This window comes from Trachemys scripta, chromosome 4 (assembly GCF_013100865.1).
Source record: "Trachemys scripta elegans isolate TJP31775 chromosome 4, CAS_Tse_1.0, whole genome shotgun sequence".
Taxonomy (NCBI): domain Eukaryota; kingdom Metazoa; phylum Chordata; order Testudines; family Emydidae; genus Trachemys; species Trachemys scripta.
This window is the reverse complement of record NC_048301.1, coordinates 39,421,462-39,447,395: the sequence shown is the minus strand read 5'-3', so window position 1 is coordinate 39,447,395 and position 25,934 is coordinate 39,421,462. Positions and strand designations below refer to the sequence as shown.

At 45.7% G+C, this 25,934-nt stretch overlaps 1 protein-coding gene across 15 annotated transcripts in view; it reads left to right on the top strand.

The window, feature by feature from the left end:
- The window catches only part of NRXN3 (neurexin 3), a 1,378,693-nt gene that overhangs the window by 460,390 nt on the left and 892,369 nt on the right, over positions 1–25,934 (top strand). For all 15 annotated transcript variants that reach the window (XM_034768377.1, XM_034768393.1, XM_034768389.1 and 12 more), the window contains exon 10: positions 17,069–17,272. In XM_034768377.1, coding sequence (XP_034624268.1) covers positions 17,069–17,272 — 204 coding nt within the window. The remainder of the gene's footprint in view (positions 1–17,068; positions 17,273–25,934) is intronic.

Below are 25,934 nucleotides of genomic sequence, written 5' to 3'. Positions count from 1 at the left end.
TGCCTCCAGACCCTGCGCCCCCAGCCGGGCACTTCCCCTCCCGGGCTCCGGCGGCGCAGGGTCTGGAGGCACGGGGCTGCCCGAAGCCGGTAGCGTTCAGGCAGCCCGGCTCTTAAACAGAGCCGCCATTTTCCCGGACATGTTCGGCTTTTTGGCAATTCCCCCCGGACGGGGGTTTGACTGCCGAAAAGCCGGACATGTCCGGGAAAAAGAGGACGTATGGTAACCCTAGCTCTGCGCCCTCCTCCCGGCGCTCTGGCCGCCGGGGAGAGCGGAGCCCCGGCCGGGCTCTGCGCCCTTCTCCCGGCGCTCTGGCCGCCAGCAGAGCCGCGGCGGGCTCGCCGCCCTCCCTCCGGTGCTCTGGCCGGTCGGGGAGAGCGGGCCCGAGGCCGGGCTCGGCACCCTCCGCTGCTGCACTGGGGGGGGGGGGAGCCGGCCCTGCCTTTCCCCCTGCCAGAGCCCAGCCATGCCCCCTGGCCCAGACACTCACACCCCCTACTCCTACTGCCCAGAGGCCAGTAGTGGGTCCCCCCACCCCCCTGGCCCAAACACTCACAAATTCTATCCTCCTAGAGCCCAGGGATACAGAAGGAGGAAAAAGTCTGATTCTGTGTCCTGGGCCTGCACGCTGCCACCTCCTTCCTTCAGGGCATGCTGGGAACTGCAGCTGCTGGGAACCCTCCAGTTCCCTCCCCCTCTCCCTGGCCTTGTCTTCTATTTGTGAGCTGGGCTCTGCCAGGTCCAGTGGTCCCTAGTGGTGGCCAACATCTCTGCAGCCCATTTCTATGGGGGGGAAAAAAGGAAATTCTGCACGCACATTAATTTCTGCAAAATTCTGCATTGCACAGTGGTGCAGAATTCCCCCAGGAGTAACTTGTATAACTCACAAAGCAAATATTGTCCATCTTGGCTCAGTAGTGACCAGAACATGTTCAGTGGCATATGCAAAATGAGTAGGTGGATCTGAGACCAGTTCCCAGTAGAACAAGAACAGTATAAAACCACTACCACAGAGACCAAAGGTAAAATATTCCATTGAGACTAAACTCTCCTCTCACTCCAAGAAGTGGACTTGAACTGCTTGACCTAAGCAAAGGTTGCTTGTTTCAATTTAAAAGCAACACCAGAGTGTGCAGACCACAACAGCTAACGCCAATGGGGAAAGAATGATGCTGGAGGTCTGGGAGGGGAGTGAGTTCTTGAAGTGCGGTTTCAGCAGAGCTCCATGCCTTTCTCATTACACTCCTTGACTAAAAGCAACTTTTCCATCTCTGACCTTCTCGTTGGAAATTTCTCCTCAAACAGTTACACACAGCTCTGCAAATGTTAGAGTGACATTTGGAGCAGGCTTGAGGAGACTGTGTGCTCCATTTTGGCTCCCCTGCGTGCCTGCCAAGCTTCAGCAAGGCGATAGCCTCACACTCCTCACTTCCCAGGGCTAGCACTAACATTTACCAGCTACAGTTTTCTCTGTCTGCAAATATTTCCACTGCCTTGCGTGATGCTCTTACACCTCCTCACTAGACAGAATCCCTCTGAGTGCAGCCTGGAGAGAGCAGACACTGAGTTTATCATCTAACATTTACCTTTCATTATGGATTGAGGGGGATTTTTTCCTTTAATTTATTTTTTTCCCCTTCGTTTGTTCGTTTTTGGTGGGAAATTTCACATGCCGAACCCAGCTCTGGTTAGAATGCTATATCCTACTTTGTAGACTAGACAGGATCTGGGGGGGGGGGTTGCTGATATTCGAGGGCAGATAAAACCCAGAATCCTGAGGTCCACAGGGCGTGGGATTTGAGATTATGATCCTAATACCCGTCTCTTGTTCAGATCCAAGACTGGAAGGGGCCTATTTTCAGGTTCTGGTTCAGCTCAATCTAAAATTTCTTGGAAACTTTATGAGCTTTCCACTCAAAACCGTGGAGGTTTCACAAGATTAACAGACTCCTTGAAATTTCATCCAGTTTGAGCTGAAACCTTATGAAAAAGGCTCTTAAGTATTCTACAGTAATGTTTCAAACCACTGTGCTTTAGAGCAGAAATATTTCATGGCTTGAGAACTGGGTGGGTTGGGTATGTTGGAGACTTCTTATTTGGCATGAGCTGGACATACTGAGAGAATAGCTTTTTCTCACTATACTCTGGTGCTGATGCTTATGTTTGGAACCCAGAATAGCAGAAGCAGTCATTACTGTGGAAAAATAATGGGGAATAAGGTATCCAGTCTTTCGTCTTCTTCCCAACAAACAAAAAGGCTGGGTTTGGGTTTCAAGTGAAAGTTCAGGTTGGTTCATATTTTGTTCAGCCAATTAAACCATCTAGTCTGGTTTTCCAACTTACTTCAGCTTTAGAGGTGTGCAAGTAATACTTTAAAACAATTATTCAACAAATTTCACAATATTATTTTAAATAAATTTATCAAGGCTTTTGAAAATTAGTGACCCCAATCTGGTCTATTTTGCACAAATCTTTATTCGTTATTTCAGTTTACAGTACTGACCTCAAAAATATTAATTTATTATGATTATTAATATTTAATTACTCCAACAATGAGCTAAGCCTCCTGAAAAGTGGTTGCTTGAACACCTTGTAGCCAGTTTTCATCCCAGCCTCCCTCATCTTCTACTCTCCTTTAGGGCTGTATCTCTCTTTTTGGGGTCATTATCACCCATTTCAGAAATTGTTTTGTGTCTACTTCACGAATGCATTCTTAGTGTGCTTAACAAATAATAATAATGATAGTAAAAACTTCTTGACAGGTTGAAGTCTTTAAAGAAGGAAAATGGTTTTGTTCTTGCTAGTACAATAAAACCCATTAGTTGTAGTTTAGTGATATTACTTGTAGTACATTTTGCTAGACTAATGAAAACACTTACCATTTCTAGTTTAATGGGTCATTTTCAAGCAGATACTTAAAAATTGTTTTATTTGTGTTCTCTTTTATTCTGGGCTCTTTTCTTTTGGCAAGCTAAGTAGGGTCAGACCCAGTGGGTACTTGGATGGGAGACATCCAAGGAAAATACAATTTGCTGCATAAAATATTGCTGTTCATTCAGTAATGAATATGAATAGTGCTTTCCCCTCGAGTCTGTATGAAACCAGTGCCTCAGCACAGTGCTAAGGAGTGTAGTGCTGCAAGACATGGTCGATGAGATGCATAACCAGGGTCCTGGCCATTTGTGATCACATTTAAAGATCCCATTGCAATTTTCACAGGAAAAAGGGTGCAAACTCCTGTATTCTGGCAAAATTCCAGATTGGGAAATTAAATTCTTCCTCCAAAATTCTTGTTGTTTTACTGGTATGAGGCATTCTTAATTTCCTTTCCTAAACTGTTGCATAATAGTGCTGTGCCCTATTACACAGTTGTTTCTGGGCTGGAATGCAGCTGCCTTATTTCAGTGGTGCAGGCAATAAACCTCGCAACCAATAGAGGGAGCACAAGCATACACCATTTTTTTTTTTGTGTGTGTGCTGTGCTATGTAATTGTTGGCTATTGCTTTGGACAGTTAATGTGGTATATTTGAGGTTTGATGTGAGGTTTTTCTTTGAATATATATTTAGAATTTGGCAGATGTTTCTCAATATCATTTTTAGAATTATTAAATAAGCCAAAATGTGGGCCCATTCTGTGTCTTTTAGCTTGATTTTTTTTTTCTGTCTAAGCCTGTAAGAATGAAAGGGACACAGTTTCCCAGATTTCAGATATAATCTCATCGTAAAAATGCCTTATCTTTCTTAAAATATTCCTAGAATTTGGAAAAGACTTGTCCTACATCATGGAGGCTATAAGTGTCTTCATGTGGGTTCTACCCTGAAAAGTGACTTGTAGATATGGCTTTGTGAAGTTCCATGTTTTTTGTGCCTCAGTGATTCCAGATCAGAACAATTAAAATTGTTTTCTGTTTTTAATTGACAGCAATGGGATCTGAGAGTCAAGCTGGGTTCTTTCCTTCTCATGGATCATCACAATAATAAAATATTTCTGCAGGTCAAATTAGATCCTCAGTGATCTCTCTGAAGTCCCATTGCCTTCCACTGGTTAGCACAGATATATATGATGATGATGGACAAGAAGGAATAGTTCCTAACTCACTGTCTCAGCTGTACTGGCTCTGAAGAGCTAGCAGAAGGAAAAGCAGTCAGAATGTATTTTTGTCACACAAGTCAACAGATGTAGCCCAAGGGCCAGGTCTGAGTATGATGCCATTTTTATTTAGTCACTTTCCAGAATGGAACCACATGTTTAAATCCATTTGTGGCACAAACTCATCTCTGGTATAACTCTATCTACTTCAGCCTAGATTACACAGGGGATCATGTAGCCCCTGAGTGATTAGGAAATGTGACCTAAACAGTAATTTTGCAAACCTGGATTTCATGTACACTAGACACTCATTCTTATGGGATCTATTCTGTTGGGCCATGTGAGTTAGGAATCTCTTCATTCAGATACTTGAGCAGGTTGTGTTTAAGTGCTGTATTTTTAAAATGTAACATTGGTTTTCAAGACCATTCTTATTGGAAGTCGCATGTCTGCTGGGGGTATTTAAAAAGGAAGGAAGGCTGACACATTTGTGTGTGGCGTGAAAAGAAGTGTGTTGTGTAATGGAACTAGCCACATGAAGATTTTGCTCAGGTTATAAGCACCAAATCCTTGATCATTTCTTCAGAATGCGATCTCCAAGAATGAATTAATTGGTGCTTGAAAAATGTCTGAAATGCTTGGGGTCTGTATTCCCAGTAACACAGATTCTTCTTCTAATAGTGACGCTATGGGTGCTCCACTGTAGGAGTGTTTGCATCCCTGTGCTGCTGATCGGAGAGCTTCGGTAGCAGTGTCCATAAGGCCTGCACATGTGCTGCCTCCCCTCCTGCCCCACCACGAGGCTAGTCAGCATGCGCAGACCAACTCTCCTGAGTTCCTTCTCAACTGCCCCTGACTAGAGACAAAGCTATTCACACTCCATTAGGACCATTACTTTCGATTTGCATCTCTACAGTTAGTTAGCTTCCTACTTCTTAGTTGTAGTTCTAGTTGCAGTTTCCCCTTTTCTTATCTTTTCTCCCTAAAAAAAAAGACTATTTCCCCATTTTTTTTCCTTCTTGTTGGGGACCCTTCCCACATGAGGCATGCCCTCTTCACTAGGCTTCAAGAGTGCCTCTCTTGCAAAGAGGTAATCCCTATCGCAGATGAACATTCCCAATGCATTCGCTACTTTGGGGAAGGCCACATTTAACGAAAGTATGTTCGCTGCCAGCAAGTCAGGCACCAGGCTTGTAAGGACAGAGTCACTAAGGGACAAGGACAGGAGTAAGCACTCCTCTAAAAAGATATTGCCAGTATCTAAATCCTACATCAGTACCATCATCGATGCCTCATTCAGCATAAGAGCGACCGATACAGACAAGATCTCTGCCACCCCCAGTACTGCCAACAGCATCGAGTCAGTCGGTACCACCAAAATTTTGACACTGTCTAGGGATCTCTGTGTATTGGATTTACCGGAGATTCCTCTTCTTGGTGCTGGAACTTCTGCACTGAGTCTTTGACTGGCACGGGAGTCTTCCCCATGGCCCTGTTGTTCTCCCCCACTCTCCAGTGAGGGTTTGGTTAGTGATCTTGTGGAGATGGCATCACAGTACTCTTTCCAGACTCCTTATGGTGCCCAATATCAACAGGGTCCTCAAGCATGCCTTCAGATGGCCTCACCACCACCATCTTGGTACAGTGACCCATGGGTACCACCACTGACCTCTAGGGCACCTCCACGCCAGTGGCCATGCTGGGACCTTTGGGCTGCATATTGCCACCATGCCTCTCAAGCTTCTAGCTCCACCCGAGAACCTTCAAGGCACACCCCTTTGGCCATGGCTTCCCGAGCTTTGGAACCTCTGGAAGAAATCCATGTAAGAACAGAAGGGTGCTGTTAAGGGAGAAGTGACCCCCAAGGACCATATCCTCCTCCTTCCTGGATGAGGCCATCATGCCTCCCCTGCCATCTCTGACAGATGACCTTTGCCTCTTCCAGCATCTGGTGAAGAAAGTGGTGGACACACTCCAAATACCACTGGAGGAAGTCAAGGACACCCACCATTGTCTACTTGACATACTTCACTCATCCTCTTCCTCAAAGATCACCCTACCCATTAACAAGGCCATTCTGGACCTAGCAAGAACCATCTGGCAGACACCATTGTCGGTGGCACCTACCTACAAGCGGGCAGACAAAAAAGATTATGTCCCAGCGCGAGAGACTGAGTTCCTCTTCTCCCACCCTCCACCCAACTCTGTCATGGCGCACGCTATTGATTACCACAGCCATCAACACCAGTTGAGGTCCACTTACAAGGTAACCTACCCATTTCACATTAATCAATTGATTCACCTTCCAACCCAAAGCCTTACCGAGACAACAGAGAGGTTATACTACACAGTCTAGACATCAGGAAAGCCCTAGCTTTCTACCTGGACAGGATGAAGGTTTTCAGGAAGTCCCCTAGGGTTTCCTGTCCATTGCGGAAAAATCCAAGGGCTCAGCAATATCAGCCCAAAGACTCTCCCAAGTGGGTCTCAAACTGTGTTTGATAATGTTACCAAGTTTGCAGTATAACCCCTCCAGATACTATTCATACACACTCCACAAGGTCAATCTCCTCATCCGTTGCCGCCTTCAAGAATATCCCTATCTCAGCGATCTGTAGAGTAGCAACATGGGTGTCAGTCCTCACTCTCGCAGAACGTTATGTGATCACTGGGGACTCCGCCTCCGATGCCATCTTCAGCTCCACAGTACTGTCATCTGTAACTGACCTGATTCCAAAGTCCCCAGCTCTCCAGTGGGAATACTGCTCCACCTACAGTGGAACACCAGTAGGGGCACAACTCGAAGAAGAAAAAAGTTACTCATCTTGTGCAGTAACGATGATTCTTTGAGTTGTGTGTCACTATGGGTGCTCCATAGCCCATCCTCCTCCCCTCTACTTCGGAGATCTTGTCAATGACTCCGTGGCAGAGAAGAAACTGAGGTGGGTTAGCCCATGCGCGCTGACTAGCCTCGTGGACACTGCTACTGAAGTTCTCCGATCAGCAGCTCAGGAATGCAAGCACACCTACAGTGGAGCACCCATAGGGGGACACATCTCGAAGAACCAATGTTACTGCAAGGTGAGTAACTTGTTCGTCATGTGAGTGCACTTTTACCACTTAGGTGTTGTTTGCTACCTGAGAAGTATTTAAATGTGCATCCCTTCTGGACAGCTTATAACTGTTTGTTTATTTGCAGCTTGAAATGACTTTCCAATAGAAACTCTGCTGATTCAGGCAAACTGGTAGTGGTTTAGTGTAGTGAGTGCATCGAAATTGGAAACAGATTGAAACCAGTGAATTCATGTCACTTAAGGCTTAAACACTACTTTTCATGGAGTATGGATTCCCATTGACCCCTTCCCCCCCACCCTCCGCTTTCAGTCTGATCTCTCCAGGACAAGGAAAAGGGACATAAACAGGGAGACAAGAGATTATAGTAGGAGAGGCAGCAAGAGGAGGCACAGAAGGGGGTGGAGGTTGGGAAGAAAATAAAGCAGGAAAGAATGGAGAGAATATGAGAGCGAGAGAGAGAGAATAAAGCAGCCCTTGAATGTTAGCTTTGTGTGACTGATTTCAGAGTATACCTATTGCTGTCTTGCTAGGAGGTGTCTGAAGGGCCCTGTGGAGGAACAGGGGAGAATTGTTCCTTTAGCTGCTAAGTGTAAAATTAAAGCTGGCAGGGACCCAGTGCAGGGGGCTGGGAAGCTAATCACTCCTAATAACATATTGACTTTCAAAGATCCCTGGCCATATGTCAGCAGCTTTGCATCAATGCCTGGTTTTTCTCTCTCTCTCCTCGCTACCAAGCTCACGGTAACATGGATCCTGGCTTTGGGGTGGCTGATAAATGTAGCTTCTTATCTTTTTGTCTTTGTAAATATGTCGCCCTAATCTGGCTGAGGCCAGGCACCCCGCTGGGCATAGTGAGCTCCCCCCAGCCACTGCAATCAGAACTCCATCAGGGCATCCAGGATGTCTCTGCACACTGCCATGTGTTGGCATGAGCACCATATCTGGGCAGAAACTTGCAGTGAAAGGTGCTGGACTAAGATCCCCAGAGCCTGGAGCCCTCTGGTTATTTCCAGGATAGGGTCAGCACTGGGCAGATTTCCCCTATCTTCTGCCCATCAGTAATATGCCTCTACTCTAACCATTAGAGACCCACTTTCAGGGCTGAGGGCGTAGTTCAGTCTCCAGGGCTCACTCAGTCATTGACTTCTCTGCTGAGCCTCCCAACAGATGGGACAATTAGTGCCTCTTAAGAGGGTTGTGTGTGTGTGTGTGTGTGTGCTGTGAGTATCTGTCTTCTAGGATCTAGGTGTCATGACTAAGGCTTGGTGGTCCAACCTAGTGGTTGGAGCAGGAGTCAAAGTTAGGTGTCAGTAAACTGAGGCAAGGGTCAGAAACAGAGGTCAGAGTCTGAGACCAGGGACAGGGAGCAGGAAAAAGGTAGGATGGTAAGATCCAGGAACAGGTCAGGAGAGCAGGGCTCAGGAGTCAAGAAAGAAGGACTGAATGAAAGAAATGAATCCACCAGTAAGATGGACTGAATCTGTAACTTGTATCCACTGAATATTTGCCTTGGATTGTTGCTGCCTAGAGAGTCATAGAAGCAATTGTTTGTTTCATATGGAAAGAACTATTGGGACTGTGTGTGAGAGAGAGACTGTGATTGAGATCTTGGCAATACTAGTGCTCGTGGTTGGGAAAGAGCTAAACATTCCTTTCTCTCCATGCACACCCCTACATCTACCCAACTCACCCTGATACTTTCTGGCATCATTGCTGCCCAAATTCCAGGCCAGCTGGCTCCTTGGCCTTCTCCCACATGCAGCTGAGAGCTGGGCACCTGAGTGCTGCCGGCATGGTATGTGCAGGTTTCTTCCTTTTACAAAATGTTTCTGAATTTGGTGTAGTATTGACAGTCCTGAGGAATGAAGTGCTCAGGTATGGCAAGGTAATAGCTCTACAAGCTTCTCTTACAACTCCTGCCAATCTGCCCTAACCTTAACCTAGAGGGGCCTCTCTTAGGAGTGAGATAGAGTCCAGTCTGCATGCACCATTCAGAACTTAATCACTGCTGAGGGCCATATTTTGTGTTGTCTTTGTGTAATGTAGCCACCTGACCACCAGGAGCTGTCTTGAGACCCATCAACTAAGTCCACCAAGGTGCCATTGGCTAAGCACAGCTTTTGCGCACAAGGGCTTGCTTTTGCATGTAAAGTTGTAGCAGAGAGGTGAAAGCTCAGTAAATCATCACCAGTCCCCTAATCCTTCCTTCCTTGCTTTCTTTCTGCTGGCTGCTCTGCGTGTGTGTGTGTGTGGGGGGGGGGGGATGTGGGAAGAAGGGGTGTTTGCCAGGGTTCACACACAGCCTGCCTATCAGATTGCAGCAATCATTCTCTTTAATTCACAAGTGCAGCCTATGGAGACTACAGGCTCCACAGTGCAATACTCCATCTTCATCTGAGCAGCCAAGGCACTTGGATAGAGATGTAACCCTTCTGCCAGGTGGAGCCAGCAGCAATCAGGGCCGGGTTCAGTATCTAGGGGTTCCTTTCCATCAGTACAACAGAAAACCGGCTCGAGCCCCACCCAGTAACCTGGGAAAATGACACACCATCCCTGGGCATCTCTGAGACACAATACTTCCCCACTCGCAAGCACAGAGAGTGAGTGTAGAAAAGAAACTTTTAATAAAAGGAGAGAAGTAACTGGGCGTTAATTTGGGAAAATACCACAAACAGGGTTCATAAACAAACCATGAGCAAAAGACCCACCCCCAAGTAAGTTGGGGAGTGTCCTTTTCCCCTCGGGTTCTTAAGTCTAGCAACCCAAAAGTCTCTTTCACCCGCGTGACCCTTCTCTGCACCCCACTCACAGTTGCTGTCCTTAGTCAGTGCAGACCCAGAGTTCAGCGGTGCATCTACAGAGTTCACCTCCCACCCTGGGTGGAGAAGGAGGTGTAAAAGAGGCACCTTTACTTGCTCCTCTGCTCGAGGACTCGGTCGCCACCCCTCTTTGCAGGGCTCCGCTATGGCCCTCTCCGCCAGCCGCCCTGCTGGCTGCTCACCACGCCTCTCCGCCAGCTGTCCGTTCACTGCGCCTCTCTGCCAGCCTCACCAGCCACTCATTCGCCAGCTCACTGCCAGTCAACTTCTGCTGCCACCTGCCTCTCTTCTGTGACCTCTGTACATCAGTCTCTTAGTAATGTTCAGCTCTTTGGAGACTGGGCAGAAACACAGCTCCATCTCAAGTAATTTCAGTTCTCAGTGATTTTTAGCTCTTAGAAGGCAGGGCATAAACTCACTCTTACCTTACATAACATGGTTTCAGCTCTGATTGAGCACTTAAAATAACAAAGGCTCCTAATGAAGCCTATTTAGCTCTTTCTTTGAACCGTGGGGAGGAACAGGTTTAATGAGTCCAGGGAGGACCCTTACGGAGAGTCCACACCTCCTGGCTGGGACATCTGGTCTCACCCCTCTTGCTTTCACAGGGCTCTGGCATTTGAGCCCCTGGCTTAAAGAGGTTCTTTCAATTGAATGTGACCCCCTTATTTGGGACAGGTTAAGCACAGTCCTGCTTTCCTGTATTCCTACAATAATTACAACATTGGTACCCGTATTTCACTACCCTTGCATTCAGTACTAAAGTGATTTGTAACCCAGCACCAGCCAAAGTTGATTACTTTTACACCGCTCTATCTGCTGCATATTTAAGTAGGGCAGGAGCAAACTGTATTTACATAAACACACCCAAAGTCTCTCCCCCTCCCAGCTAGCTGTCAGGGAAGCATTCATTCAAATCCTGCTTACATAGATATAGCATTGTACACTGAAACATGTAGTGGTCACCAGTCACACCTCTGAGTTAAAGGCCAAGGTGGGCACAGGTCATCTGGTAAAGATTAATGGGATATATTTATGCCATTGATCACTCTTCAAGCTCATATGTTTTAACTGGGGGACTTTGTCAAATAATGGCCATTCTGTACTCATGTGATGTTTACAGAGCTAAAACCAACCCTAGCGAAAGCTGGATGACTGTGTCATAAGCACATCCTCTATGGGACTCTAGCACTCAATCCAAGCACAAGTCTGCTGAGTTATTTTAATTTTTAATGAAAGGTGGTCTGGTGAATGGGGCTGGATCGACAGCCCTGAAAGCCTCTTTCTCTCCTCAGAATAGGGACAGCATGGGCAGTTGCAGGGTAAGCTTCTCCCCTTGCACATATCTCATCTCTAGTTTGCTTCAGCCCTGGCCTGGAGGAGAGGGAAGGGTGTTTTGTATGCTGAGAAGTGATTTCCTACTTCTTAAGTCCTGCCTCTATCCTTTTGTTGGCTCACCCCCTGCACCCGTTATCAATTCTTAATGCTTTAAATATTAGAGATGAGCTACAGCCACCACGCTTGGATCAGAGTTTGGGACTGAAGTTAGACCCCTTCCGCAACCCCTATCTTCAAAATCCATTTGCCTTCAGGTTCTGGTTCAGCCGATGGTACAGAAATCCTCATCATAAAATTCAGGTGTGCAGTTAGGCGTGCGGTTAGGCCTAGTTTTTTGTACTCTCTCCAGCAATTCTGGGAGCTGTTCTGGTCCCTCTCTAATAGATATAATAATACATTTATTTTTTTTAAATCTTGACTTTTTTATTTTACCTGTAGTGCTGGGGTGCAGGCAATCATTCTGTAGAACAGGGAGTGGAGGAGTTGAATTATGCAGGAAAGGGGCTTCTCTCTGGATCTCCACTCTTCTTAGCGTTACTGTTGCTTCTCCACTTCTTCTTTGAGCTCTGGAAGAAGACAAAGTACTAGCTTATAACAGGTGCAAAATGGCTTCCGCATATCTAATAAATAGCACCGTGAATAGGGAGGGAACAGATTTGGAGCTCTTGTTAGATACACTCCAAATGCTTAATTTGTATCAGGGCTGAGCCCCAGCACCTCTGGACTTGCTGGATCAGTTATGAATGTAAAAAAATTGTTTGAGCCCTGGCACCTCTTTCATTACAAATTAAGTACTATGCACCCCCCCCCAACTCCCCACAGACACTAGTGCAAACAACTGTTTTATGCAGGGCACATCTGAACTGAAGGCCTCAAAAGGCCATTTCATGCTTGACTGCACTTTCTAATACAATCCACAGCGAGGGGGGTTGGGGGGAGAGAGAGAGAGAGCATGTGTGTGTACACACGTAGCCTGTGAATATATGTATAATATACAGTACATTTGGTTCCAGCTTGCAGCTGCAGGTGGCAAGTTAGGGATGCAGAAGTGAAGGGGAAAGTGATTGGATTTTGATAAGCCAAACCCAGCTCCCCATCTGAAAAAGGTGCTTCCATTTCCCTCTGTGTCCCCTAGCCAAGAGCAGATGTATTTCTCTGGGTGATGTATGTCACTAATGGCTGGCACGCAGAAGGTGTATGGCTGTGCAGGTGGGGGCAGGTGTCCTGTGGATTGGTGTAGGATGGGAAGTGCAGATGAGGAGAATGGTTGGTTATTTGTATGTTACTTGATGATCCCATTATTGCTTTGATGTGTAGAGAATTTAATGCTCTGCTAACAAAGGTCAGAGATTCTGGTGCATTAGTCTCTCCATGCCATACCAGTAGTGTGATCTGCTAGTGAACCCACAAACAAGTACTGATTCCCCACCATGCCTCCCAACCATCCACACACCCACTCTTCACCATATCCGCTCCACCCACATACCTATATATCTACTGCACTTACCCCCACCCCATTCACACACCCATTTTCCCCATTACAACTGCCTCCCCACCACACATCCAGCCATGTGCCCTCTCCTGCAACTAGGCACATGTGCCCACCCACTCACACATACACCCTCTTCCTCTCACACATACATCCACTGTCTCCTATAGCCACATACCTGCTCACCTTCCACACCTACCCTCTCACCCACTTCCCCAACCTGGAGAGAAACTGATGGTGGCTCTAGTTCCAGCCAACAGCAGGGTCTGGATTCTGTTGACAAAAAAAGAATAATTCCATTATAAGAGTGACTTCGTGGATTGAACTTGAAAGAGACCGCAAGGGAGTGAGGGAAAGATAAATAGAGAGCATCTTCAGGGCAGTGGAACCCAGAATCCTTAAACAATGAAAGGGCTGCAATAGCCACTACAAATCCCACCCGTTTCTAATTGGAATACAGGAGAGCGTATTATTGGGAAAACATCACTGTTTGTCCAGGGCCTTGAGCAGCCCTTGGCTAGCTGTGGGCAGGAAGGAATGCATATTGCTTCTTCTCAAAAATGATGTGGCCTGCATATTTTGGAGTCAGAGGCAATAAGAACTGGCTCTTTCACGTGTATGATGCCTGTGTCTAAAAATTCAGCTCATGTAAGGACCCAGAAGTTCTGCTGGGAACTACCAGGGAATGGGATGAAATTAAAAAAGAGAAAACAGACTCTGAATATCATGGAAAAACTGCCTCAGTGAGACCCATAAGCCTGTGGAATAGTTGTCCCAAAATGGTGGAAGTCCCATCACTGGGGACAACAAAAATAAAAGCAAGTATAAGGGTTTGGAACATTAGGTCACAGATAAAGGAAAACCATAAAGGCAATATATAGCCTATACTTATTAACAAGTTCCTTTCCTGTCTGATAAGGTGTTCCTCACTCAATGGTTTGTTTTTACAGCACTTGTCCAGTTCTGAAAACTGGGATCTGTCTTTCATGAGACACCCCTGCTGTCAGAATCCCTCCTCTATAATGGGTCCTCTTTCTCCTTCCCTTAGACAGTTAGAGACTATTGTCCTTTGACCCAAGGGGCTCCTAGTCAGACTTTTATTTGGGTTCTTTTGTCTTTGTAAATGCTGAAACCTATGTCTGCCCCAGACTGTAAATGCAAACTAGCACAGTTAACAGCTGTCCATTTCCTCATGTTGCTTAGGTCAGCTCTCAGACTCCCCCTACCTTGGGGAATAGAGCTTGCTCCCAACTGATTGGGAACATAATATCCTACATGTTACATAACTCTAAAATTGTTTCCCATTCAAACATTTTGCAGTGCCCATGATAATTAGCTAATTCTTATGTTTTGTCAGAGACCACACATGACCCCTTTTGGTGAAAGAGTAAGATGGTTGGACACAGAGGCAATATTCGTGCCCGGGCCTGCCTGTGTCACACCATAGGAGGTCTTTTCCAACTCTGGATTCTCTTACATGGGTCTATGATTAATATCCCACATGGAGTGATTGCCATAAGTCAGTGTTATCTGCAAAGGAAGGGGACACTCTAATTCATGTATTAATGTGTTTATGGAATTTATAAAATTTGCTCATCCAGGGACCCCTTATACATATTGAGGGACTGAAACGATAATCATAAATCTGCACAGGTTGTCAGAGTTCTAGCATGAGACTTCAATTCCACCCCTTTAGAGATGTACACCAGTCTCCTCAGGCAAAAAACTTGTGGAAATAGAGAATATTAAGTACTTATTTTTATAGCTCATTTCCTCCCCTCACATCTCTATTTTCTGTGATGTTCTTGAGGAAGATGGGAAAATGTAATTTCTTTCCTGACTCTGGTTTTCCTTTTCCTGGTATTCTTCCTACCTCTGTCCTGTGCCATGTCCTGTGTTTCTAGTGATACTTAAACCTGATACGGGTCTTGGTTTGTTTCTTTCCTTGTTTTGCATCACAGCACCATTGATCATATCAGCATGGCTCCAGGAACGTTAGCCAACTTGTACCAGTAAGGGAAAAAATAATAGAGGAAGAGACATCAGAGCTAGAAAAAACTTATTCGGAAACCTGCACCATGCTAGTACATATTTGTCCCCTACAATATCCCCTCCATTAAAACAAATGAGTTTTACACACATCTCAAGGAGAGAGCAGACTCATACACACACATAGGATCACACCCAAAATAGAGGCAGAGAAGACCTGATAGTCCATCCCTGGCTAATATTTCCTGTAGTCTATTCTGCAGGGCTTTACCCACTCTTGTTTTTAGTATCCCCAAGCAATGGGAATTCAACCACTTTTCTTGGAAGACTGTTCCACACACTAACTTACCCTAAGGTAAATTTTTCCTGCTATCTAGCCTCAATTTTTCCTTTGCTCAGGTTCACCCTTTTCTAGTTATCAGGGCCGGCTCCAGGCACCAGCCGAGCAAGCTCGTGCTTGGGGCGGCAGATTCCAAGGGGCAGCATTCTGGCTGCCCCTTTTTTTTTTTTTTTTTTTCTTTTTTTTTGGTTTGCCACTCTGGCCGCCCTATAGGGGGCGGAGGAGGGGAGCGCCCTGCAGCAAACTCGGCAGGGCAGCCTGCGTCCTTCCCTCCCAGCTGACCGGCGCGGAGCCCTCCTGGCAGATGGCACAGCGTGGTGAGTGCCCCGCTGAAGCGCTGGCCGCCCCCCTTCTCTCCTCCCCTCGCTAGACCCAGTGCGCACTCCACTGCACATCTGCAGCACAGGGAGTCCCCCTGGCTCCGGCTGCCCTGCAGGTTTTTTTTTTCCTGCTTTGCCGCTCCGGCCCCCCGCAGGTTTTTGTGTGTGTGTGTATGTGCGCGCTTTGCTGTTCCGGCCGCTCCGCAGATGTTTTATTTGTGTGTGTGTGTGCTTTGCCGCTCCGGCTGCCCGGCAGGTGGTTTGTGTGTGCTTTGCCGCTCCAGCTGCCCCGCAGGTGGTTGTGTTTTTTTTGGCTTCGCCACTCCGGCCCCCTCGCAGTGTGTTTTTGGTTTTGGTTTTTGGTTTTTTTGCTTAGGGCCGGCTCTGGCTTTTTTGCCACCCCGCTAGTTATACTTCCTTGATCAATTCTAAACAATGCCTCTCCCTCTCTAAGGATTTTTGTAGGTCCTAGATGAAAGATAACATGTGTGGGTTTTTTCCTTAATTTCTAACCATGGGTTTTTAAAAAACCCACCAAAATCAAACCAAAAGTATAAGCGTTCAGATGTTTTCTGTGTGTTCCTTGTCCTTGTAAAATTCCTGGTACCCATTTTTGGGCCACAAACATCCCTCTGGATGATAGTCAGCTAGACCTTTAGGCTGACTGGCAGCTCACTGAACAGCTGTGTTGATTGTGACAATTGGGCCGTTTCAGAATGTTTTGTCCTCTGGGTAATGGAGCTTCTGCAAGGTTGAAGGAGCCATTGCCCGTCATCCCTGGCTGAGAAAGGGCTTATGCCAGCCTGTGTACAATTTGTGAATGTATGTGATTGCTAAAGCAATACCATTTTGGGCTGTATAGTTTTTCTAAATGCTGGGCCTGTCCTGTGTGTGGGCAGGATATCTTCAAGCAGGCTGATGACCTGCTGTTCATTTTAAAGACCTAAAGGAAGGCAGTATGAAAATTACTGGGTAAAGCTTATATTTAAGAAATATCACTATATGGGTTTAAAAATTGAACAGTTGTATCACAGTCTGTGATTTCTTGCAAAATTATTGCTTGGAAAATACTCTCTATCTGATCAAATGCCCTACCAAATAAGTGACATTCCTTAAAATATTTGATATGTGATCTCCAAAGTAAAACCCATGTGCTGCAGGAAGGGGTTTTGGTGACTCAATAGGGGCTATCTAAACTAGTGACCCTGGACAGTGCTAGGGGAAGCTGGGCTGCCAGAGAAGAAGCTGTCTTTTAGAAGATAATAAAATTAAGGTCCTGGCAACAAGTGATCATTAAAGATCCCATGGCCCTTTTCACAAGAGGGGGCGCTATCCTGGGAGTCCTGGGAAATTCTAGTGTGGATAACTGCATTCTGCTTCCCTACATTGTAGTTTTAACTGGATACAATATCTTCTGCTTCGTGCTTTAACCTGTTGTGTAATATTGCTGTGTGAGGCCACTGCTGGGTGAGCCACTGCATTTATACCCCAGAATTGGCTGCATTTCAGTGTGAGTGAAGTGATTGCTATATAAACAGTGTGTAAGTGTGCCAGAGAAGCATTATGCAGCTCTCATGGTTAGTCATTGTTTCTTTTCTTCTCCGCAGAGGCTTCCATCTTGAGCTACGATGGCAGCATGTATATGAAGATCATCATGCCCATGGTCATGCACACAGAGGCAGAAGATGTGTCTTTCCGCTTCATGTCCCAGCGTGCCTATGGGCTGTTAATGGCCACCACTTCACGGGATTCTGCTGACACCCTTCGCCTGGAGCTAGATGGAGGGCGTGTCAAACTCATGGTCAATTTAGGTATCGTACAGAGATTCCCCCTTCCACTTTTAGTTTGGGCTTGTGATTAGTGTTTTCTTTATCATTTTTCTTTTTTTCTGTTGGTTTGATCGGATATGATTGATTTCTAAAGTAGCTGCTGAGACCCTTGTAATGATACTATCTGCGGAGAGAGAAATTCTCTCTGACAGTTTCTGCATGGACATTTGATGTCAATTCTTGGTCATGGATAGTGGTGGTTTTTAAGTCTTTATGTTTTTAAGTTTCCTTTCTTGGTCTGGAACTGGTTAGCTTTGTGTAAAACATGCTACTTGGTCCATCTTTTGATCAATCATATACTCATTAATTCAGCCTCTTTTCCACCACTCAAAACAGTCAAAGCAGGGCATGGGAGGGAAGCCAAACAGACATGAAGGGAAGGGGTAGGTGCTGTGAATCCCATGCTCTCAAGAGACTGGTCTTGGTCTAATGGTTTGAATGCTGAACCTTCTCAGGGCCCAAGCCCTTATAAAAAATACTGTTGTGTTCTGCAGTAATGGCGCTACATGTTCAAGTAACTCTAATGTAGGGTTGTAGCCTTTAAGACTCTTTCTGTTGAATGGCTTAGTGTGTTTTATAAACTCAAAGACATCAGTAATAAAGATAGGGGGAGCACCCAGAGAGGTTATGTTCTGTGTAGGGTGGGTCAATTTACCAGTTCAAAAATAATTGGTCAATTGATCAGTCAAATTATGTCAAAATGATCAAATATTTTAAAGCACTCAGATATTAGAACCATGACAACAATAACAGAAGAGTAAGACTTTATGATTTTGATAGCGTAAGCCTTAGATACTTATTCCTAATTACAAAAAATTACTTAACTGAGTTATCTTAACTCAGAAAAATGTGAAACACAATTACATGAAGTTCTTAAAAAATGCACGAATAGCAACCCGATGCAATCAAAAAGGTAGGCCACCACCTGCATCGGGACATTCTTGGTGAAATATTTCACCATGGTCAAATAGGCGTTCAGTTGACCAAACAACTGATATTGTTTGAGTCAGTTGACCAGCTTGCCAAGCCTACTTCTGTCTCCTCAAAGTTATTCATTCCCAGACAGAACCTGAGTGGGAATAAATTTGATAATAAAAATGAGGGTTGTGGGAGAGTTTCCTTCATAACAAACACACTCTCTTATTAACCTGAACTGAGTAACTGGGGTCTGTAGATCAACAAAACAATCCACTCTAATTATCTAGGGATACTTGCTTGAGGATGCATCTAGCTTCCCCTCATTCTCTCACTATTGTAGGCCAGCAGGTGGATGGGTCCCCTGGTGGCAGCTTTTTGACTCTCATGTCTGAAAAACTTGAAGAGGCAAAATGCCAGTGTGTGTTTGTGGGGAAGGGATAAGAGATATTGGGTGGGTTTGGTTGTTTGGTATTTTTGGAGTTGAACATAAGCACAAAGTGAAATACTCTTCTCACTTATACTGCTGCTATCTGGTTGACTACATGTGGTTGCACCAGTATAACTGAGAGGAGACTCTGAGCCAGAACTGCAGAGCCATGGTACTTATTGGAAATGATAAGCCTCCCCTAATATTTAGGGTATCTAACAGGAACTATGTGTATGCTCCACGATGAGCTTGGGCTAGCTTTTGAAATTCCAAGCCCCATTGTGACATCTTCCAAATACTATGAGCTATCAATAGGAAATTCGCTCCTGAGCCCTGGCTGGGCCATAATATGAAGAAGAGACATTGCAATGACTTTGCACAGTGCCGGAACAGTGTCACACATCGGACTATATATTGATGTGATTCGGTCATTGAATCACGTCACAGCTAGACATAGGTGGTATCCTCTAGATCATGCCGCACCAGAGCTGAATGAAACATAACTTGAATGGTTCTTCTAGGGACTGCTCCACCTTCGTCCTCATCTGGACTTTCAGCTGTTGGAGGTCAACAAGGAACAGTGTAACATATTGCCCTCCAGTCACCCCTCTAGGGCTGACCCAGGAGGTGGCATTAACGCTTCCAAAAGAACTCTTTTGGCTCTGGAAGGGAAAGTCAGCCCTTTCTTTTACTGTTGGGTTTGGAGGGTGAAAAGGGAATGATCTGTTTGAACAAGCTCCTATCTTTAAAAATGAGAAATGAAAAGAGTCTCCATCCCATGAGGATCTGGAAGCACTAAGTGTTCCCTTAGATGGAAAAATACTGCACTGTTACATAGCTCCTGCGGTCTGGCATTTACATGCTGTACTCAGCTGAACTAGAGCATTGTAAAGCATCATTGAGTGTCCAGCCAGCATGGCAGCAGAGGTAGTACTAAATTGCACTGGTCCATGGGGAAATAGATCATCCCAGCCGCCACAATGACTTCTCAAGTGGCATCCATCTCTGCCTGTATCAGTTCTAAGTGAAGTGGAGAATTCCTTATGCCTACCATGTCCCCTTTAGGGATCAATTCCAAAGAATTATTGTTCTGTAGTCTAACGTATAAAGAGAATCTTTCAAACAACTCCAGCATGTGTGCGATTATTGTGTTTGCAGCTGCTTCTTTTCCCATCCAATGCTATTTGTCCAAATAATCTAGCACCCTGAGAATTTCTGTCCCTTCCTGCAGTCCCTTTTCTGAAATTCTTTCTGATAATTAGAGTGAAAAAGTTTGTCTGTTTGACAATCAAAGTGCTGTGAGGCCAAATCTCATATTTTAAGAGGGAGAGAGTGTTATGTTGTCAGAGCCAGGTCTGGGAATCTGGGACACCTGGGTTCTATTCTGAATTTTGCCATGATCTCACTGTAATCCTGAGCAAGTCCCTTTACCCTCTAGTGCCTCACTTTATCCCTCTGCTAAAGGTGCTAAAGCTACCTTACCTCATAGGGAAGCAGTGAGGCTTCAGTAGTGGATGCTTGCAAAGCACTTGGAGATCCTCTCTCACAAGGCACTTCAGCATGTAAAGTATTGTCCTTACTGAGCTCTACCCCCTTTTTCTGCTGAGCAAGGTGCCACCTGGTAGGTATTGAGACACCCTCAACTTCCATGGAAGTCAGTGAGGGAAGAGGGCACTCTGGTACCTGCAAGGCAAGACAGGAAACATTTTCTGCCCATTTAATCTCCCCCTCCTCACTTTAAAGGGTTCAGCTTTACATCACAGTGGCTTTCCCTTTGGTAAGGGGAGCAGAAAACATTTTCTTCCAATGCCTGCCAATATTGCATGTTCCATCAGCTGTGGTAACTTGTTACAGACCTTCTGGAGACCATTAGACCTGGCCCAAATGCTAAGCATCTAGCTTTTAATGCCCTACCACGTAAAGAATATGACTGAAAATGCTTTCTGAGCATTTTACCAAAGTTTGACCAAGAGCTTCATGTTACAATATACGCTACATACTGTCCTTGGCTAAGGGACTGGTAAATGGGGAAACCCTAGTGAACCAAAACTCTGTTACTGAAGGTCAGTTATGCTAGAGCGGGAGTGACTGAATCATTATTTTTGCTGAGCTCCTAAGCTTTGCAGACATGGAGCTTTAGCCCTGCAGAGCTCTGAAGGTCTGTACTCCAATAAAAAAACTAATGCTGCAGCTGGGGAGAGCCTGTGCATCTCTGCTCCCCCAGTGATTTGAGCCACAGAACCTTCATTTCCATTATTTGGAATACTGAACCAAGTTAACCCTAGTAGTCTGAACCTCCCAGAGTTACAAAGGTTTCCCACAAGTCCTTAAATCAGGACTTCTCTGTTTTCCAAAGGGCTTAGATTATGTTATTGAAGGAAGAGATCAAATCTGAGACCTTGGGGGGTGGGGGAGGCTTTGCAGTGCCAAGAAGCCAAACCATCAACTCCCAGTTGTTTAGTTGGCGTTCTTGTCAACTATTTGAGGAGATAGGTTACATTCAAGTGAAATCCAAGACCACCTGGCTTGACAGTGCCAAAATGCCCTTTTATGTGACAGACGGTCACCAATTCCAAATAAGGGGGAGCTCAGATCTGACCAGCCATACATCCGAATCCCCAAATGGGCTGGTAAGTGCCAGATCTGTATCAGCACAGACTGTTTTGAGTGGTGTATTATCTAGTTGTGCTTTTTTTCTAAGTTATTTAAAGCTATTACTAAGAACTGTCCTTTTTTTCTCGTTCAATTCCCTTTGGGTTCTGTTATGGTTTGAGTATTTTTCTGTGCTGGTTTTTTTGTTTTTTTTCCCCTTGTGTATTTGAGTTGTAAAGCTTCTCACACCCCATCAGCCATGGTAAATCAAAAGATGGTATTCAACCCTTCAAAGGCCTGAAGCCTGCGGCCCGCACAGCAAACAGCCCTGAGAACAGAGCGTACAGAGAAGCCTGCAGGGGCTGGCATATCCCCCTCACCACTGCAGCATTCATTGCCAAAAACTAAACCAGGAATGCTTACTCCAACGCAGACTTGGGTGGGAGGGGGAAGGAAAGAACCTTGACTATTAATTCTGTTCATTTAAAGGGGATGAGGAGCTGTTTCAGACCTTCCCAGCCAGGGGCCTGGGGCAGTGTGTTGTTTGTGTTAGCACATTTCACAGTATATTGGATGTTTGCTGTGTGAATGTTGGGACCCAAATGTGATAAATCTCACAACAGAGTTGAGAAAGGAAGGCAGAGAGAGAGAGAGAGAGAGAGAGAGAGAAATATACAGTGAAGGGTGCTCTGGAATAGCCCTTGCTACTTCAAAGACATGCTGAGTGTGAGACAAATGGCATATCAGCTGGGAACAGCCACCTTCTTCCTCTGCCTTCCTATTGGCTGGTTTGTGCTGCCCTTGAGCTATGTTTGAGAGCATTTAGCTTCTGTCTTCTCCTCTCCCATGCCCTCCCTCAGGATACTGGTGACCGGAATAAAGCCCCTTCTGCAGCACAGCGCACATGAAGCTCATCTGACTCATAGCTTCTTCCTATCCTGAACTGAGCTCTAGCCTCGAGGGGGGCAGTGATGTCTTGGGCTTTCCAAACCAGTAATTTCTGCTTAACCCCCTGAGAGGTGTTTGGGTCAGTGGCCGTGGGTCAGAGTCCTCCAGCATTGCTGAGGCTGTATGGTCCCTTCCCAGAGGGAATGACTTGTCACTCATACACTTCACTCTCTGTTACAAATGTGTGCGTATCACACACAAAACACATGTATGCACAAAACACAACTGGCACCTATTCTCGTTGACACCCCTTTACACACACACTGTACACACATCTTTTCATACATTTCATTTACACACAATTTTGCACTCAGTGTCTACACCTTGCATAAAACAGTCTTGCACCCTGCCAGCCAGACACAGCTGCTGCACTTTGACACTTCCCCCCTAGCTCCTCAGACTCTGCCACTAATGAGGCACTTTTTTATTCACACCCAACATATGCACAACACATCTTGGCTTGTTAGGTTCTTTGTTTTGTTTTATTACATCCAACTTTCCTGGAGGAAATGATCCAGAGTAAGCAGCATTAATTTGTGCTTCCCCCTTCCCATCCAACACTGCTGGGATCCAGTGGCCTGTACTTCCAGAGCCAGGTCTGCACCTTATTGAAGGAAGCCGCATGCACTCCCCTTCACATACAGATGTTCCCTTTCACAGATTCTGAAGAAAGATCCCATGCCTTAGCAATGCTCTGCAAGTTAACTATCTGTGCTGGTGAGCACCCTGTCCCCTAGTGAAAAACTGAGGCAGCTCACCTTTGTCCCCTACTGTCCAATATGGGGAAATCACAGCCCTGGTTATGCACTGAAATGCCACATTCCCTTTTTTTTATGGTTGAAGGTCTCTCAATTCCTGTTACAGGAATTATTATAATGACAATAGTTAGGGACTGGGGGAAAGCTGGCCCTATAATTGCACACCCTATCCATTCTCAGAAGACTCCTGAGTGAGAAGTTTGCATTTCCAAATCTACTTTCCAGTCGTGCTCATCATTCACCCCCCCCCGCCCCCAGCACACTCCAGCGCCTCCCCATCCCTGACAAACGTGGGGATTCTTAGAAGTTAACCCTGCTCCTCAAAAGGATGATAACATCTCACAAAGACAGACACTGAGAAACTCAGACAAGGATAGTTTCCAGAAGATCCTGACTGTTACACACCACTCATACATGACTGAAGAAGGGGCCACCTGAAGCAGCAAAACTTTCAATGAGTGTGTAGGTGGAGGACTCCAGGGTGATGGGGCAGATATACACAACAACTGTGTCCTGCAGATAAATAGGGCCACAAGAACCCTGGTGTAATTCCAGAAACATAGGTGGAATGACTCCAGGGATGAATTCAGTCTCTACCATTTAAATAGGTTATTTCTGGCTGTCAGAGCCCTTCATTCATGCTGCTCTGTTTCCTGTACTTGCTTCCTTTCCACAACTTCTGCACACCACACTCTGTCTATGCACACTTGTGTTTCCCTTAAACTACATACCAGTGCTACCTTTAACTTTAGCCCATTGCACTGGAGCCATTAACCTTCTGTGCAGAGGAACCCCTAGACCTGTGCCCAGGTAACATGCTCCTGAAAATCCAGTGCTAGGAGATCCTACTTACTGAGCTGTTGGTGAGGCGCTCCTGATTTACAGTAGGAATAAATGAAGGGAGGTCTCCGGAGTGGGTCTTCCCTGGCACTTCCCAGTCCTCTCTCCCCCCTCCTTCGCCCCCCATAGATGTGGCACTTTGGCTTTGCCCCCTACCCTCCAGACATCTCATTCATAGACTAAACCTAACAGTTGCTCATTAGATCTACAGCTACTCTGGCTGTGCTCACCTTTAAATCCAAAGGAACAGAAAACCCCTTTGAGTCAGGAATTCAGCCAGACTGAAATAAAGCAAATCCCATTAGTAAAACCCAATTACAGTGTTGAGAACCCTCAGCAAGGATTACCGAAAGCCTTACTGTACCAATACGAACATGGGGGAATCCCAGGAGGTTTCTTTAATTACTGCCAAGCTCCTCAGCTCATCTTGCTTTGGCTACCTGGATCTGTACCTTAATATATACCTTCTACCCCACAACAACCTGGGAGTGCATTGGTTTCACAGTGTTGCTCTGATTTAAAGAAGAGCCATTTTCATCCTTTTGAAGCTTGGAATAATGGGGAGAAAAATAGTTTCATTCGCTGATGGCGTAATCCTCTCTGCTACCCTAGGCTATGGCCAAAAATGGTACCCTGGGGCAGGAAATAAAGACATGATCCTAAGTTTTTGCAGTAGCCCTTGATTTTTAGGTGCCTCCGTTTTTTGCTGCCCAACTTTAAACAGCTTGGGCCTGATTTTGAGAGGTACTGAGCAACTGCAGTTTCAGTAGCTCATATGTCACTGGTATCATGGGGTGATAAAATCCAGTCATGGGTGAATCTTAAACATCTCAGAAGGTCGGTTCAAATAAGCAGATGGTTCACAAGACCTTCAGTAGATTTAGAATCCCTCCACGCAAACGCTTCCCATGGAAGATCTCCTGTAGGGCGACCATTGGTATTGGAAGACAGTGCCCTGGCTGGTTGTCATTTTTGGGTGGGAAGAGGAGGAGGGATCAGTCAGTGCTCTCATGTTCTCAGAGCCTGGAAATCTAGCCTCCCACAAAATCCAGGTCATTTTAGCACATCACTAAATGGCTTGGTCTCTTGTACATTAAAAACCCCTACCAAACAAAACAGGGAGTATATTTGTCTCTCTCCCAAAGCACTGGTCCTCCACCCCCATACAGCAGCTCACTCTGAAAAAAATACTTTGGAACATGTGGAAACATTCAAAACCCTTGTATAATGAAGCAAGAAATCTCCAGGCAAATAGATCATATTTGCCAATGACTTTTTAGTTTCCCGGTTTGATTATTGTTGTTCAGAACCCTGTCATATTTCTCTATACTGATCATTTGTGACTTTGTCCCCAGTAAACCCCTGTATTGATCTAGCCATACCACTTGTGCTTGGTCTATCTCTGTCTCCCGTTCAGCCACACAATCTCTCTCTCTCACTTTCTCTCTCTCTGGTCAGAGAGGAAAAGACAGCTGGTTTCTTATATATTTTAGAGGGCTTCCCTCACCCCTCCCATATGGGATATAGCTACCACTGTATGGTGATCGTACCAATTGCTCCAGGGCTGTTTGCTCCCACTTTTCTGTTGCGGTTGACGACACATGACAAACCTAATCGCACAAAACCAACCCCAGATTTTCTCAAGAGAAGTTCTGCTTGAGAACAGACTCTCTCTGGCATTGCTGCTTCTGATTGGTATATCCCTAATCACTTCCACCCCTTCTTTATTTATAGAAACTGATTCTTTTCCTTCAGCCCCCTCCTTTTTATTTTTTAAAGATGCAGTTTATTTCTACTACTGAAAGAATTGTCCTTATTACACCCTTTGGAGTAAAAGCATTTCACCCTGATATGCAGCCGATTTAGCTCTCTCCCCCTCTGTGTTCTTTCCAGTCTCTCCTCTCACTTTCTGTATGTCTTCTGCTGCTGGGCCATATCCCCATGATACAGACAAAAAGCTGTGCTGGGCAAGGCTGCGGTTACCTGACAGAGGCTCTCCTCCAGGATATCCAGTCAGGATGGCCAGAACTCAGAGACTATGATCCTTAACCTGGGGTTTATGAAAGAAGTCCAGGATGGTCAAAGACACCTGGTACTGTGGTGATGCATTAACTCCATGCTCACATTGGGGCACTCCAGTGGGGGGGTGTTCACAACCCCA